Source organism: Microtus ochrogaster, chromosome 16 (assembly GCF_000317375.1).
Source record: "Microtus ochrogaster isolate Prairie Vole_2 chromosome 16, MicOch1.0, whole genome shotgun sequence".
NCBI lineage: Eukaryota > Metazoa > Chordata > Mammalia > Rodentia > Cricetidae > Microtus > Microtus ochrogaster.
The window spans coordinates 60,301,733-60,320,233 of NC_022018.1; the positions used below are offsets into that span (position 1 = coordinate 60,301,733).

An 18,501-nucleotide genomic window follows, 5' to 3' on the forward strand; every position below is an offset into this window, starting at 1 on the left:
AAAAAATTGTGACTCTACACCATCCAAGAACACGGAGATTATTCTCTAGTAAGGCATTATTATCCTCTTGATATCAGTGTAACAGTGATGCAATTTTTCCACCATTATTTAACAGTAGTGTTTGCTCAAGTAGTCTCCTACTTTACTGGGAGAAATAACCATACCATATGACCTACTCAACAGGCCCCAATAAAACATGCAAACAGCACTGTGACAGGAGCATAAACGACAGGACAATGATGACACACTGAAACTCATGGGGAGGATACATTATGAGCCTTGCTGTGTGAGTTTTAAAAACCCCTCAATGCAACTAAACATAACCCCAAAACAGAGTGCTTCATCTCTGAGGCTAGAGGACCTATAAACTAATGGAAACACATGTGCACAATATAGCATCTAACATATACTCATATACCCATACATGTTCCAATAGAAGAAAAGATAAAAATATCAACATGATTTGAAAAAAAATATAATTTCAAGACATATCAGGTAGTCTTGAGAAGGAGGATAGCAGTCTTTAGAAGATTAGCCAGTTGGTGAGGACTACAGTAGGCACTCAACAAAGGCCTCAGTGAATGATACTCTGTAAATGGCCTATCTTCTCACAGGATCTAGAACCATTCAAAGTCGGCATGACTAAAATACTAGTCTTAGTAAACTGAAAGTTTCTAATTTAAAGATTAAGCTTTTAATTAAGAACATCTTCATCATTATAGAAAGTCACTACTTAAGAACTAGAGACTCTTAACTACAATTAACTTCAACTGCCCAGGCAACGGCAATAACTAAGGACATATTTCTACTCATGCCAAAACATTTACTCACTTCATAAGACCCGAGTTCTTCTTACTGAAAGGTCCAATGATTTTAAACATCAGCTCCACAACTCCATTTTTACCTAAAGATACTGCGTTCACAGCTGAGAAACAAGAGAAAGACACAAAATAATATGGGTCTTAGTGATGAATCCAAAAGCATTCCAAAGTATTTAGTCAGTGTGAATGTGAGCTACCAGTACACGCTGAAGGTCTGCTGTAGGGTTGGGTGTTGATGAAAGAGCTACCTAGTACATGCTGAAGTCTGCTGTAGGGTTGGGTGTTGATGAAAGAGCTACCCAGTACACGCTGAAGGTCTGCTGTAGGGTTGGGGGGTTGGTAGGTATTTTGCTTTGCTTGTATGGGAAGCTGGAATCAACTGGCACTCCAAAAAGAGTTCTGATGAGATGACACCAGGAAAGGGAATGTGGGGAGTAAGAGACAAGCACTGGCCCCGCTCTGAGAAAACTGAGCACAGCGAGAGCAGCAGAGACTATAAGCCATGACTACGTCATTGTCTAGATGCAGTAAGTGGTGTAGGCTGTTTATTCTCCCTGGGCATCCCCACTTCAGAGTGAGACGGGACTTCTGGGAAAAATGATGTCTAAGTCCAGTCAATGTGAACATGAGTTAGCTCTGAAAGGAACAAGGTGGAGTTTAGAAGGTAGAAGTTTCTGAAACAGCTCAACAGATAGGTAGGTACACCATGGACAATGTCAGAATGAAAATCACAGATTATCAATGGCTACATGTGACAACACCTGCAAATGGGAAAGTGAGAAAAGACAGACGAGGGCCTTCAGCTACAGCAACTGACACCCAGCAACACACTAGACATGCATTCAAACAGCCTGGGCAGAGGGGGGGTGCTCTGGGGAGTCCAACCTAGTGTGCTGCAACCAGGGCCTTCACTAAAGCAAGCTCTGAATATGCAAAACTGAAGACTTAGTATTCTACAGAGAATGGGCAGTAAGAAAACTGCTCTGTATTTTAAATTCTGAACAAATGTTAAAGAAATTACACATACATTGTGTGTGGTAGTTGTCTGCCTTTCATCCCAGCACTCAAGAAACAGCAGCAGGTGGATCTCTCTGAGTTTGAAGCCAGACTGCTCTACATGGTGAGTTCTAAGACAGACAAGACTACACAGGGACAACCTGTCTCAAAAACAAACAAGCACACACACACAAAAAAAAAATTACACAGAAACCATTTGTTAGCCTTCTAGTGCTTTATTCAATAAAATGCCACCAAAAAATGCAGCTCTTCTGTCCCCTGAGAACCCGAGCCCTTGCTCTCTGCCTGTGCCAGCCTTCACCATCACCCTGGGAACCACAGCCCCTGCTCTCCGCCTGTGCCAGCCTTCACCATCACCCTGGGAACCGCAGCCCCTGCTCTCCGCCTGTGCCAGCCTTCCACAGTCACACCTCCAGCATCTTCTTTCCTCAATTGGCTGCTGTATTTAAAATTGTTTCACTTTTATTTCAAATTAAGTTTTTAATTTTTCAATCAATTTTTCTCTTTCCTAATTAATGTGGTTTTTGTTTTGTCTTGTTGGTTTTGGTTTTCAACACAGGGCTTGATTCCTCTGTGAGACCTGGCTGTTCTAGAACTTGTTATGTAAACTAAGTTGGCCTTAAACTCAGAGATTTACCTGCCTCTGCCTCCCAAGTGCTAGGATCTAAATTACTTTTTCTTTTTTTTTTCCTAATTCATTCCTCACTTTTACTGTTTATGTCTGTTCTTTGTTGATTAAATAACAAATTCTTTACCTATGTCCTTAGTCATATAAGTGTTCGTTGCTTTTCTGAGCACACCTTCAACTAAGCACTCAGCATATACATGCACATGTGTATACACATGTACCTTACACTGCATCAAAATTTCTTCATGATATTCAAATGGTCTAGAATTTATTTCGTGTGTGTGTGTGTGTGTGTGTGTGTATGTATGTATGTGTGTATGAGTGTACATATGGAGGCCAGAGTTCAATGTCAAGTGGCTTTTCCTATTGTTCTACATTTTTTTGAGATGGGTCTCTCATTGTATCTGGAGTTCAGTGATTCATTTAAACAGACTGGCCAGCAAGCTCCCTCTCACTTCTGCTGTAGGACAATGGCTTGTACCCTGTCACTTGTATTTTAAATAAATGCTGATTGGCCACTAGCCAGGCAGCAAGTATAGGTGGGGTGACCTGGCAGGAAGTAGAGGCGGGGCAAAAGCAGGAGAATTCTGGTAACAGGAAAGAGTCAATCTGCAGTCATCACACAGAGAGAGAGAGGAAGCCAGATGTGATCACCTCGCTGAAAAAGGTACCAAGCCACGTGGCTAACACAGACAAGAATAATGGGCTAATATGTAAGAAAGAGTTAATAAGAAGCCTGAGCTACTAGGCCAAGCACTTTATGATTAATCTAGACCTCTGTACCTCTGTGTGTTTATTTGGGTTATAAACAAGAATACTAGGGACCAAAGCTCAGGGCCTCATGCTTGTACAACAAGAATTTACTAACTGAGCCATCTCCCTGTGGTTCATGCGTTAATTGAGATTTCAGTCAGAAAACACACGGCAAATGTTTATCTCATAGGTTTGAGACCTAATATATCAAAGTGAGAATATGGGGGGGGGAGTAATTAAAAACAATCTCCCTTCAATTGCCCTTCTCTCTAACTTCCTGAGACACCAGCACCATTCTCTATGTGCTCTGCTGCCTCCCTGGTGATAAGCCAATGCTGCAGGTAAAAGACTACGTGCCTTCCACCTCCTCCTTTGTTCGTGAACGCCCAGAGTGTCTTACTTTTGTTTTCTGTTGCTGTGATCAAAATACACTGACAAAAGCAACTTATGGGGAAAAGTTTTTATTTAGCTCATAAGTTCAGGAAACTGTCCATCATAACGGGGGCAGGGGGAGGGGAGGGCAAGGCAGCAAGAGCCTGAAGTAGCTGCTCACATGAACCACTCAGGGATAGAGAACAGCACATGCACCCATCTCCTCTCCCCCTCTCCTTAGAGAACAGAACCACACACAAGGGCAGGGTCCTCCCACCTCAACATGACCCCAGGCCACCCAGACCAACTATCCCTTCCAGAGACCCTGCTTCCCAGGAGACTCTACATTTGTCTCCCATGCAGACAGAAGCACTTCCCTGTGGCCAACACTCCACACTCTTCCGCTGGAGGCTTGCTGCGGGCTCTCCTCTCAGCCCAGTCCTTTTCAAGTGAAGGAACGTGTGAGAATTCTCACCTTCTCACTCCAAATCACTGTTGTTGACTTATGAGCCATATTAAAGTTTACTTTCCACAAATTGGAGAGATTTATAGACTTTAGATGGTTTTTAAACTTCATTTGTGTAAGCTCACAGCCCTGAGTAGATCACAGCCACCCATAAGTACTTACAGTTGGTAGAATACACGCGCAAGAGCTGAAGACAAGGGAAAGCCAAGCGATAGTTCTGAAAGTGCTGCTTGACCAAATTCAGGGTGACATTCAGTGCCCCATTCACTCGAGCCTTCACTCCAAACTTTTTATCTGTTTTAAAGGAAATTTATTCACATAAAACTTTTGAAGAAAACTAAGTTGGAAAATAATGAAGACAAAGGATATAACTCAATGGCAGAGGGCTTGCCTAGAATTGCCAGACCCTGGATGTAACCACTAGAACTGCCAAAACAGCAGTGACATATTAAATCTGTACTATACATTCATGTCGGATGTAAAGTTGATATGAAATAATCAAACTGATAATCATTTTTGTATAATTTCTAATACACCTTACCCTTCTGAAGCACATCCTATACCAATAAGGCAGGAAAATAAGACGGGGAGGGGCTAGGGCAGTTAGTCCAACATAGATAATCCCATGCAAGGCGAGCATAGCTGGTCTACTATCCAATAAGCTAATTCAATACACCTCCCACAAATACAGGCAGAAAGAAGAGTAAATAATTTAAATATCAATTACCAGTATTATTTAATATAAACATTATTTTCACAACTATAAAAATAATATACACACTAATAAAAACATGAATATCTTAAAATAAAAATTAATGTGGCAAATATATCACACAAATTTTTAAGGGGAAGCTGGAGAAATGGCTCAACAGTTAGAAGTGCTTACTACTCTTCCAGGAGACCCAAGTTCAGCACCCAAAACCACAGCAAGCACCTTACAACTACATATCATCCCAGTGGGGAGATCTGATAACTCTGGCCTCACACACACACTAAAATGATAAAAAAAATAAATCTTTTAAAATGTGTGAGCAAACAGAGGAACTATTCTGATAACTCAGGACATGCTGTGGCAGGTGACAACCAAGTCATGGCTACTAACACCTCCATCTCCTTAAATATTTTATTTTTAATTTCTGACTAAGATGATAATTATACATATTTGTAGCATACAAGGCGATAATCTTAGTACACGTATATTTAGTGTGTGCAATTCAGGGTAATAGACATTTCCACCTGTTAGCATCACTGTGTCTATAGAGACCAACAGAAGTCAGTCACTAACAACACAGATTTCAAGGCAGAAAGAATGAATATTCCTACGGTAAAGTAACCTCTATGTCACATGAAAAAAAACCAAAAAGAATCACTCAAAAATTACTGTACAACCTGAATGAATGGCATAAGAACAGAAAAGTTGTACAAATGCTACTGCGGAAAGTACAAATTTAAGATGCAGAATAAAATAAAGATGACTTATGAATTAAAATGGAAGAAACAGACACATTGATATCTTCATTTCACAAAAAGATAATTTGGTTATAATTAGTAGAGGAAGAATGGACTATCATATTTACCAATAAATAAAACTTTATTTTATTTTCATTTTCTACAAAAGTATCAAAAAGGGAATTCATGAATCTCAAGTATAGAACTTAAAGAAAAATAAGGGCCAAGACAGATTTGTACTGCATTTAGTCTCAAGGTCACCACACAGTTGCATTCTTTAAAACACGGTCTGTTAACAATACAAGCTAAACACCTGCATGCTACATGCCAACATGTATGTGTAGCATGTTCACATCAACACTTTTTGGTTCCACCCAAAGAGCATGACATGTTCTGTGTGCCTGAATAAGCAGTCTCTCCTTCTCCTGGGCCTGCCTCTCCTTATTCACTGTGCTTTTAGTATTTTACGTGCCTCTCTGCGGCTCGAACCCTCACAGTTTTTCACGTCTGCTTGGTCTTTGTAAATAGGAAGTTTCCAGAACACTGACCTGCACACAGTACAAATGTGACTATCAGTGAAAATACTCTCCAGCAGCATGCTCACTTCCACACACTGTACCCACACCCCTCCTAACTTCACCAGAACACACATAGCATTCACTCTCTACATGTATATGTGTGTAAACGTCTATTCATTTGCACGCACATATATATGCATATGGGCGCACCCACAAGCACCAAGACACTAATACTGGCATTCTTCCCCTTGTATGCCACATTCAAAACACCTCTTCATGAATCCTGGCTCCTCAGTTCCTGCTGGTTAACTGTAAAACATTCCACTGTTAAACCCAAGATAAAGTAGTGCTTTACATTTCAAAATTTAAGCAGTTTAAGACAAAGATTAGCTGGGTGGTGGTGGCAAACACCTTTAATCCCAGCACTCGGGAGGCAAAGGCAGGCGGATCTCTGTGAGTTCGAGGCCAGCCTGGTCTACAAGAGCTAGTTCCAGGACAACCAGAGTTACCCAGAGAAACCCTGTCTCAAAAAAGAAAACAAAACAAAATTTAAAAAAAAAATAAAATAAACAGAGCTCTCACCTTTGGGTCCAATCTTTGCGAGGACACAATGAGTCTGTACCATCAACTCCTCGTGGGGAGGGGAGTCTTTGCTGGCATTCATTAGCAGTTGTAACAGTATCTGTGAACCACCTTTGGCAACTAAGAAACTTGCTCTTCGGCCTCCACCTAAAAAATTTTTCAAAAATATTGCAAACAGCATATCCTCCCACTGTGAGCATCACAATAAGTTAGTATTCAAGAAATGTTTCAATCCACACATTCATTTCTACAACTAAATACTATCTAAATCATATTTTGTGTTTTGGTTACAGGATCTCATTGTACAGCCCAAACTAGCCTTAAAATCTGTGATCCTCCTGCACCAGCCTTGCAAAGGCTGGGAAGACAGGAATGTGCCTCCGTCCCTTGCTCCTATTTTATTTCATTTCACTTATTTATATAAAATATAGTATATAAAATATAGTATATAAAAACAAACACAAACGACACTAAAATTCTAGGGTCAAGGTGCTGTAAGTAGGGAAGGAGAATTTGAGGAGTATCTGAAGATGTTGAAAATAAAGCACTGCACAGGAGAGATGGCCCAGAGGGTAAGAGCTTGCTGTGCAACCAATCCTAAGGCCATCTCAGCTACCCATTTAATAAGCTGAGCACAGTCTCACAGCGCTGTGGACATGGAGAGTAAGGTCCATGGGATCTGCTGGCTAACGGCCTAGCTGAAACCCTTCAGCTCCAGGGTCAGACCATGCTTGAAGGAATACGGTGGAGGGAGAGTAAGAAAGTGCCTTCTGCTAGCATATATATATTCCCCACACAAGAAGCAACAACAAGGACAGGACATTTCATTTCCACAACTTTAATCTCAAGAACTTTTAAGTACATAAGACACAAAGCTGGTCACTACTTACAAACACAAATCAAACCAAAGTAAATCAAAACTCACCAGAAGATACCAGCTCGACAAGAATGCTTAAGATATTAAGTATAGTTTGAAGATCTTTCGTGTTCTGAAACAAACAGTTGATTTGCTTTATTAAAACACTGATTTTTTGTTTCAAATATTTTAACCTGATGGTAACTACCTATGCCTAACAAATGGTTTTTCTAATTTCTTTTTTTAAAAAAAATATTTATTTATTTATTATGTATACAATATTCTGTCTGTGTGTATGCCTGCAAGCCAGAAGAGGGCACCAGACCTCATCACAGATGGTTGTGAGCCACCATGTGGTTGCTGGGAATTGAACTCAGGACCTTTGGAAGAGTAGGCAATGCTCTTAACCTCTGAGCCATCTCTCCAGACCCTTTTTTTCTTTTTCTTTCTTTTTTTTTTTTTTTTTGGTTTTTCGAGACAGGGTTTCTCTGTGGCTTTGGAGCCTGTCCTGGAACTAGCTCTGTAGACCAGGCTGGTCTCGAACTCACAGAGATCCACCTGCCTCTGCCTCCAGAGTGCTGGGATTAAAGGCGTGCGCCACCACCGCCCAGCTGGTTTTTCTAATTTCTCTAGGCACAGTTATATTGACCTCTACTATATTCATAGTAAAACTTCAATATCTTCATCATTTTTCTTACATTTACTTATTTATGTATATGGAGGTAGACATGGAGTTCCTGGGACAATTGCTGACACAGAGTCTCTCCTCCTACCATGTGGGTCCTTGGAATTGAACCGTCATTAGTTAAGCAGCTCACAAGCACCTAGGGATCCTGGGGGTCCGACACCTCGAGCCTTCATGGGCACCTGCACTCACATGCACATGCACACAGATGCGGACAGTTAATTAAAACAATAACTAAAATCAGGGCCATTCGGACAGCTCTGCAGTGACTGATCCTCAGAGCCCACATCAAGGTGGGAGGAGAACCGACCCCACAAAATGTCCTCTGGCCCACATGTGTCATGGCAGGTGTGCCCTCTGTCACAGACAGAATAGTGACAAAGTGTTTAGAAATGTATGTTTACATAATACCTATTAGTGCACTCGTGTGTGTGTGGGTGTGTGTGGGTGTGACTTCAACAAACCTGTGAGAGTTCTACCACTAAGGCTGTGGTGCATACCTCCAATGTTGACAACAGAACTTCCAGACCCGTAGAACCTTTGGTTGTCATTTCCCTCCTTGTTTTTTCTGAAAGGTAAAAAATGATTTCTTTAAATGTGAACCAAAAATACAAAAACAGAAAGCCGTAACATTTTGTCAGATATAGCTAACACTGTAAACACTTTAAGCTGACTCATGGATGCTCATCCCTCTAAAGCTTTTAATTCTATTCTGTGGATGGGATTCCATTTTCAGTTAACAAGACTTTCTCTTCTTAAATATCATAGTCCAGGAAAAGTCCCCGCCAATCCTTCCAAAATCTTAAAATTAGTACTGGCAGTGAGTTGTAAAAGGTGGAAATTATGTTGGAAGACTTTTTATCATTATGAGCATAACTGAAAAACAGCTCATCAAAATGAGCTCAGGCCATTTTCAAACATTTCCATTGTATTTAATACTTAGATCAAAATTCTGAATCACATAAATGAGCCACCAAAGGAAAGACTTTATGGGAGAAGCTGCAGATGCTCTCACTCAAATGCCTGTCCTTACCACTAGGTGCGAACTCTGCAAATACTTCTGTTTTACTCAGAAGTCCCTGCATCTTCTTTACTATTCTTTGATTCACAAAGAGATAAAATTCCTAACAAGAAAGAACCAACTATTCCTATTCCATGTATTTCACCTACACTCTCTCTGCCTGGGGAAAGGGACGTTAAGAAGAGAAGGAACGAGACGGGGAACGAGACGGACCTGGAGCTCCGCCTCTGCCAAGTCTGCAGACCTCTCAGAACACAGTCTGCACTCAGAGGTTCTTTTCTACCTTTTCAGACTTGGACATTGATGTCAGAACTGTTAATGCAGGGGACCACGACATTAATCTCAATATTCTGAAGTATAAAAAGTGAAAGACAAAGGATCCAATATCAATGTAGTATATATTCTACAATTAAGCTTCAAAGACAGGAGGGCTAAATTCTGTGTTTCATATGGAGATAATCAAGGCAGTTTAGGAGCAGAGAGAAAAATACCAACTGTAGGAATGGAAAAGACTAACAGTACAGTTTTCCGTAAGTATTTCAAGTCTCTTACATTCATTTCTCCCTTTACTGCCTTCTTTTGTGTTGATTTCTCACAACTTAATTTAAGTTCTACTCTGAGAACCTCCCCCTGGAACTAAGTTCTGCTTCCTCCTGCGGTCTACGCTTGCCCAGTGCAGCACTCTCACACAGGAGCAAAGGCTGCAGTGGGACCCTGCTCGTGACAGGTATCATGTGCTACACCAGGACACAGGAGTTCAGCTGCACGGCTAGCTGTCTTCACCAGTGACTGCCATCACTCAGGCCAGTCCATGTGACTGTCACAACTTAAACCTTCTGCCTTTCAAACCATGCATCTCCACAAATGGCATGAAGACATAACACCCCTCATATCTGCTCACGCTACATTCTGCTAGTGCTAAACACCGTGGAAACTCACCTACAGGCATACTGTGCTCATAAACTGAAATTCTTTTTTTTTAAGTATATAGTCCATGCCTCAGCCCAGCTGTCCCTGATGTGGGATTCCCTTCTGTCCCCACAAAAAAAATTATTAGATTTTTATAAGAAAACAAAGCCAGGCAGTGGTAGCACACGCCTTTAATCCCAGCAGTTGGGAAGCAGAGACAGGTAGATCTCTGTGAGTTTGAGGTCAGCCTGGTCTACAAGAGCTAGTCCCAGGACAGCTAGGTCTGTTACACAGAGAAACCCTGTCTCAAAGGGGAAAAAAAAGAAAAGAAAATACAGTTTCAAAGAGTCATCTTGGTATAGAAAGAAGGTGGGTGCCTCCCTACAGCCAAGTCACTGTTCACACTAACGTTGGAGACATCCTCAGAAGACACGGAGCTCTGTGTCACCGGAGCCACTGCACTGTAGCTGCAAACAGTGGGAACCTCTGCCTGTGAGCACAGTCCAATGCTGTCCTAACTCTTCATCAGTCTAAACCATCATCCTATGATTCTAGACACTAAAATGAAAACAAACTGTTAAACTAGTAGTTTTCCACTCTACCCCAGGTTTTCCCATGACTTTGACATTCATGTGGAAAATCCTTTAAACACCATAGTTTTGCCAAGTAGTAGTGGCATAGGCCTTTAATCCCATCTATTAGGAGAAAAAGGCATACAGATCTCTGTGAAGTCGAGGCCAGCATGGTCTGCAAAGTGAGTTCCAGGACAGTCAGGGTAGTCACATAGAGAAACCCTATCTCAAAAACCCCAAAAGATATGAAAATTAAAAAAAATAAAATAAAAAAATAAACATCATAGTTTCTTGGCCTCCTTACAACAAAATCCATTCCTGTGCTCCAATCTGTTAGCCTTTTCAATAAGTGTTCTCATTACCTTCATGATAAAGATCCCAAGAACAAAGACACCTGCTGAGTAAATTTGCAAGCAAAAAGCAAAGCCCCACAGGGAAGAAGCCAGCTGGGCTACAGCTGGGAACACTGCAGGGACAGGATGATCCCCGCACGTGAGACTCACATCGTGCTAGCACATGCACCACATGTCAGGCATGAAGCAACAGAACTGAACAGTTTACTAGGATTGGAAGGAACTGTGTAGTGGATGAAGGGGGTCCTGGGGCTCACAGCTAGAGTCTCCAGAGAGCCTTCAGGCTTAGACTGGAGAGGACCACAACTGTTGAGACCTAGGCAGGAAACTGTATGGATGTGCTTTTACCAGGGCCAGTGATGTCGTGTCAGACGGAATTGTAAAACTATGATCTTCCTTGGACATTGGGTACAAAATATGTTTCAGTGCTGAGTGAAGACTGATCTGGACTGAGATGCGGAGAGTGCAGGCAGCACTACCCGACACACTGGGGTTTCAGACCCTCAGATAAAACGAGGGATGTACACACACACACACACAGGCTCTCTGCTCACTGACTGTTGTGAAGGGAACAACTTAGCTCCCCACACTCTTCCATCGCAGCGTGCGGTCTCCTGAAAGCAGTGCAGCTATGAACTGTGCCTCTGAAGCAGAGTCAAAATACATATTTTCTCCATAATCTGTTTCTCAGGCATCTGTGATATCAGGGATCAAATCTAAAAAGGTGCACTGAAAATCAATTTCCTCCAAAGTCATTCAGTTTCCTACTTCCTTAAATCAGGCTGAGAAAGGCCATTTTTTACAGAAAACCATCAGTTCTCAAAAACTGGAATATTCTTCATATCAAAAATCAGAACATTCTTAGTATCTATTTTTAAAGAATTGAAAAAGTATTCCAAAAACAAGAAGGAATTCCAGCTTACCTTGACTTTGGGCCAGATGCAGAATCTTGGATGTGACATATCTAACATTATCCGACTCTGTGGGGTCCGTATTGATCTTCTCCAGTTGAGCCAAGAGCCCGACAACCCGAGAACTATTGGTAAGGCTACAAAGAACACGGCTCTCCATTAGTGTGGGTTCTGTGCCAGCTGCAAAGAGAATGTTTCTCAGAGAGGCCACTGTTTAAACATTAACCACTCCATGCCACAGCCCTTCACTGCCTCTATACCACTGCTAACTTCTGACTGGAAAAGACACTCTGTTTCAGAAAATCACAAACAACAAACATGCGTTCACCCATCCAGGAATCTCCTATCGCACCTGCCAAGTTTTCTACTTTCCAAGGCTTTGCACTTCCTCCACTCTTTTCAAAACTGAAACCCTGTTCTCCTGCCCTGCTCCATGCATTTTACAGAACTGTTATCTGTAAACCCACAACTTGGAAGGCTGAGGCAAAAGAGCTACCTCAAGTTCCAGGCCACACTGGGTATAGAGTAAGACATCATCTTATAAGAAATAAAATAAAATAAAAAATCTACCTCTCACACACAAGTCAAATAAGTGTATGCACGAATTACACAGCTTTTCGGGTGGTGGGAAGTGATCTGGAGGGAGGGTGGAGGATTCACGTGTGCGAGGTGGGACAGTCTCTACGCTCACCTCGCTGGAAAGCCATACCCAGCAGTAAGACATGAGCCACATAGACTGCAGCAGACAGGGTCACAGCCACCAAAGCTCCAAGACAAGAACATGCCTGCTGGGACAGAGATGGCCAAGTGGCTGCAATAGCCACTACAGCCAGCAAGAAGAACAGCAGTCAGGGCTGAGCATGGACACCGGAGCCAGCACAGGGCCACTCGCCACTCAGAGCCAGCAAGTTCTCAGACAGCTTGGGCTTTCCAGTTCTTTGACTTGGCTTGGGTTTTGGGCAGAAAAGCAATATATTCTCTTTCCTAAAACCTCTTTTTGGAGAACCAACTCCACAGTGGTTCACTGACCTTCTCAAACACCAGAACGCGTGTGCACTCCCACACATGTTACACACACAGTAACAACACAAATTGTCACACTCCCTTTGGCTAGTGTGTTGGATTGTGTCTGAACTGACTGACCATCTGTGAATGAGAATGTCCCCACAGGCCCAAATGTTTGAACACTTTGTTCCCGTAGGTGGAACTCTTTGGGAAAGATTAGGGACTGTGGCCCTGTTGAAGGATGTGTGACACTGTGGGCAGGCTTTGAGGTTTCAAAAGACTTGTACCATTCCTAGCATGCTCTTGGCCTTCTGGTTGGGGTTCAAAATATGAGTGCTCAGCTGCTGGTCTGACTACCTGAACCTGCTACCTCCACTCTGCCATCATAGGCCCTATGAAATTATAGGCTCAAAAAAAAAAACCAAACAACAAAAAACAAACAAACAAACAAAAAAAACCCTCTTCTGTAAGCTGCCTTCCTCATAATGTCTATCACAGCAACAGAAACCCTAAGCGACGATCTGCCAGGGCTACACAAATGACTCTGTCTCAGAAACAGAGAGAGAGGAGGACGAGGTGGAGGAGGAGGAGGAGGGGATGGTGGTGCTAACAACGATGATGATAACGATGCCATCTAACTTCCTTTACTAGATCACATCCGCCAGCACACACGCTAGCTAGGATCTCAAGCCAGCTGTCCCCATCTCTTCTCTCCCTTTCCTCACTCATGCTGCCTTTTAAACCCCTCATCTGCCTTCTGGAGATCAGAAATGCCTTTCGCTTCTTTTCACTACTTCCTCAACAAGTCACACACCCCTTAGTGGGCTTTAAAGAAAATATATCTGAATGTGTCGTGATGGTTAGTTTTAAATGTCCACTTACCACAACCTATAGCTGCCCAGGAAGAGCTGTAATACAAAACTGTCTAGATCGGGCTGGCCTGTGGCCATGCATGTGGGGTCTGTCAAATGATGACACCACAGAGCTCCCACTGCTGCGACTCCCCTGACACCATGGATGGTAACGCTGAACTCTAAGCTAAGATGAACGCTTCCTCTACGTTGTTTTCTGTAAGAATATCTCATCACAGTGACAGCAATGAAACGGGGCCAGTGCCCAAAGGAAGAGAACTCAAATATCTATGATTAGTCCTGTGACTGCCACACGACATATGACCATGTTATCTAAGTCCTAGCCAAATGAGAGGTAAGCACACACAAGACAGCTATTATCTCTATCTGCTCCCATTTCTGCTGGTTATATGATGTTAAGAACTAGAGAAAATGCAGAGACAGACAGAAGCCATACACCAGGAAAAGCAGTCACTCTGCTGCCCTTGCACAACCCTTGCACATGGCAGTAGCACATTGGAACCTATGCTCCACTGCATTCGGGGCCTCTCCTCCACCAGTTCATCTCACACAGTGCTTCATCAGTTACACTGTACTCTTCTCTAAGTTCAGTGTCTGTTGTTTGTGTGTACATTTTAAATTTGTTGAGGAGATATTTATTAACTGTGGAGGCTAGAGGGGAACTTGAAGGAATTGGTTCTATCCTTTTACTGTGTGGGTCCCCAGGTTCAAACTTAGGGTGTCAAACCTTGGTGCCAACTGCCTTTACCTCCTGACCCATCTCATCAGCCTAGTACTTATATATAACTGTATCAAGTACCAGAGCAGTAAAACGGCACAAAATAATGTAAAACCTTCAACAGACAAAAAACCCAGATAGTCAGATTATAAACAGACACTCTCCTGTCCGTCGTACACTCGTAAACAAATGTAAGTCTGGAAGAATGAGCTACATAGTCTACACACGACCCTACCATTTATCTCTCTTAACATTAACTCCTTTGCGACAACTGTGTTCCCTATTTTCAAAGGCAAGTGTCTAATGCTTTCCTCCCCACACTCAAGACATTCTGCAATTTCAATTTCCATTTCCTCCCCACACCCAGACTCTACCTGCCCCACCCCCCACCTGCTGCCAGGCCAGAGCCAGGAAGAGTCCGGAATCTTCAGGGATTGATGTATTTAATCAAACTGCTTCCCAATCACCTGCAGCTGATGAGCAAACAAGAGGAGACCTTCTGATCATTTGGTATGTGCTCCTGGCCTCCATCCGGCTCTCTGAAGCCTGCCACCAACAGCACTTCCTCGATCACCTAGCCCTCAGTGCTAGAGGCAGCACATCCTGCCATGAAGAGCACCAAGCAGCAGAGCCCTCCACATTCCACACAAGGCAAGCACCCGCAACAGCCGGATTCCTGGAAAGCTGTCCCAACTGCCTTGTTGCAATGCCCTGCTCTCAGTCCACTGCACACCCTATGGTGGCAATCCATCCAGCCTGTTGCCTCACAGCCTCTCAATGTCACCTGTGCTCCTCAAGAGGCACCCCCTCCAGTCCCTGAATAAGGACATTCGAAGGAGTGCACAGGAGAGAGGGTTTAGCTAAATGAAGATGCCAACCACAAATGGTTAGACAGGGTGCACATATTTCCTAAAACTGTCCCTGGCATTGCATCCTCGTCCCCAATCTTTATTCCTTCAGTTTCATGTGTGTGTATAATAAATTCTAGTCATTTTCACAACCCTCCCATTTCTCTCTCATCCTCTTCCCTTTCCTGAGAAATCCTTCTTCCTCAAAAAGTCCAGCCTCCTGCCTTCATGTCTTCTGAGTGTGGCCAACCAAGTTTAATTAGAACTGTCTGTTCACAAGGTGGGAGACTGTTTACTAGAGCATGGGCAACTTCTGAGTGGCTAGATCCCTCCTTCAGTCACCATCAGCTGCCAATAGCTCCTCAGGGAGAGGAAGGTAACATGGTGAGAGCCCAGTCCTAGGCGGGCCTGGGAAGCCAACAATAGCTGTGCTGAGTGTGAGTACAGCAGCAATTGCCTTGGTTCACTGTGGCAGTGAGTGCCACACTGTTGGGTGGCTGCTTTCCGAGCAAGAAGGTGGTCAGAAAGATGCTCAAAATGCAAAGATAAAAGCACCTACTGTGTGATGGGTATCTTAAGCACAAATGAACTACTTAAGTTTGTGTTTTTTAAAAAAATCATAATGGAACATGACATGGTCTTCCAGGTTTTATTAATTTCAGTTGTTTGTGGTATACCAAGACTGAAGCATCCATGCCTTACTTCTTAAAGAGCCTCTTCAACACTAGGCATGAGGCTCAGTTGATATGTGACCTAGACTCAATGCCCAGCCCCACAGAGTCAGCTGTGATGGGGCACAACTGTCACTCCAGACGCACCTGGGAAGGGAGGCATGAGGGACAGAAGTGCAAGGCCACCCTTGGCCACACACTGAGTCTAAGGCTGTGAATACCTGAGGCTCTGTTTAAAAACAACGACAACAAATTAGAAAGTTATTTTGTCTATGAATGTCCATAATTAGTGCCTCAGTCCCTCACTGTATAATCTAGATAAATATATCTATTTTCTAGTAAATATCCTCAAATTTATAAACAAAACAATCTCACAGTTTTTAATAAAGAGTAAGCACAGAAACCTGACAAGTATAAAGAGACTATCCAAGGATGTAAGTGATCTGAACAGATAAGTGAAAAAAATAGGGGAGGGTTTAAATTACAGAAGGGAAGGGCAGTCAACCCGGGACAAGAGGGCAGGATGAGGGGGAAATGACAGTAATGATGTCTGAAAAAGTCATAAAGAATTGTATTATTATATACTTATCTAAAATTACATATAAGCCTATGTTTGTAGAGATACACAGTTTAAAATTTTCCCACCTGGGTTGACAACACTCCTCCCCAAGAAACATAAACAATCTAACAAAAATCCCCATACTGGACATGAGAAGCCCCCTTTTGGGTTGTTAGTCAAGGGAGTTCAAGCAGACTACATGCTACTGCTGTTGCCTTGGCTGCCTCCCAGAGACGGAAGATAAATCCCTTTTGCTGGAGACACACTGCACTTCAGACACAGCCCAGAGGACTCGCTCTCATGGTACCAACAAAGTCCCACACAAGCTAGGAAGGGAAGCAAGCAGCCAATAGTCCTGCCCAGTTATGATGCCTAGAAAGCACAACAGCCCCAAGTGTGGAATGTGGCATCTCTTGATGGTAACTAACAGCTCTCTAATTGGACGTAAGGCACTTTCAACACGAGGGAAACCCAGCCAATACTCGGAGTTAGTGAGGTCATGGATCTTGGATCGAGTAATTCCTAACCACATTCTAAATACTCATCCTTATCCCCACAGATAAGTGTCGCTCTTATCCCTCATCAAAACAAACAAACAACCTTCACTTTGCAACAGATGAAGACCATTAATGAAAGTCACATCTGAAACAAAGCAGAGAACAGGTGGTGCCAGCCCCAGCTGATGCATCAACAACACAATTCTGGTACCCGAGGTTCAGAGAACACTGGAATAGGAGGTGAAAAGACTCCAGCAGAACAGCGAGTGTACTGTGAGGTTATGACTTCAATAAATGACAGAAAAGCTACCTACTACCCATGAGGGCTCATCAACATGGCTGCCTAAAGACCTGAGCTTGGACAATACCAACAGACATGCAACATGGTGGGGGACTCTCCTGGGGCTCCAACCCTAGACAAAGAACTATGGGCAACTGAGGATGGCTGAGAGTGGAAAAAACAGCCTTCCCCTGGAAGAACCCCCTCAAATGGTTATCTAATCCCAAGTGGTCAATCCTGAAAACATATACACACGCACATACATACATACATGCAACGCTGTATAGACTAAGCACGCTATATATACATTTTGGAACATATGTCAACAATTAAAGAAAAAGAGGCTATGAATTTGAGAAAGAATATGATAGGGTTACATGGAAGGGGTTGGAGGATGGAATGAAAAGAAGAAAAATTATGTAATTAAACTATATTTAATTTCAAAATAAAATATATTTTAAAATAATAGAATAAGAATAATATTTCCTTGAAGGAAAAGTAGACTAAAAGTAAGACAATAGGGGTTGAGAGTAGCTCAGGGTTAAAGAACTCTGGTGCCTTTCCAGGGGACCTGAGTTCAATTCCCAGAATCCAAAGAACAGTTCATGACTATCTTTAACTCCAGTTCAAAAAATCCAATGCCCTCTTCACACCTTGGAGGGCACCAAGCACACAGTACAGAGACAGACATGCAAACACTCATATATACACATAAAATAAAACTTTTAATATTAATTCTAATTGTTTTTAAAAGCTAGAGTGGTTATATTAACATCAGAAAAATAGACTTAAGAGAGAAAGGAGAGGAAAGGAGGCAACCAGAAACAAAGGACATTTTATAATGATCAATCCTTGATAACGTCTTAAAAGACATAATACTTTCAAAATTTATAAAGCAAAATTTACAGAACATAAAAGCAAATTTATGAAGATCCCAATATCAACAGACAGAAATGAGAGAGCGATGAAGTATCTGAATGTAGCACACATCAGTGTAACTGGCTATTCCCAGGGCCTCCAGCATCAGGATGCACATCCACATGCAACACGGATGGAGCACGCTCCACGGGGAAACACAGCTACACAGTGTCAACACGGATGGAGCACGCTCCACGGGGAAACACAGCTACACAGTGTC

At 42.6% G+C, this 18,501-nt stretch overlaps 1 protein-coding gene across 5 annotated transcripts in view; it reads right to left on the reverse strand.

The window, feature by feature from the left end:
• Agtpbp1 (ATP/GTP binding protein 1) overlaps nucleotides 1-18,501 on the reverse strand; it is a 128,862-nt gene that overhangs the window by 75,802 nt on the left and 34,559 nt on the right. For 4 of the 5 annotated variants that reach the window (XM_005355304.3, XM_026782897.1, XM_013349180.2 and 1 more), the window contains 6 exons: nucleotides 11,926-12,050; nucleotides 8,648-8,715; nucleotides 7,532-7,595; nucleotides 6,607-6,753; nucleotides 4,220-4,351; nucleotides 832-925 (listed from right to left, as the gene is read on the reverse strand). In XM_005355304.3, the coding sequence (XP_005355361.1) occupies nucleotides 832-925; nucleotides 4,220-4,351; nucleotides 6,607-6,753; nucleotides 7,532-7,595; nucleotides 8,648-8,715; nucleotides 11,926-12,050 (630 nt within the window). Of the gene's footprint in view, nucleotides 1-831; nucleotides 926-4,219; nucleotides 4,352-6,606; nucleotides 6,754-7,531; nucleotides 7,596-8,647; nucleotides 8,716-11,925; nucleotides 12,094-18,501 lie in introns of all 5 variants that reach the window. The other variant, XM_013349181.2, reaches the window with a different exon arrangement.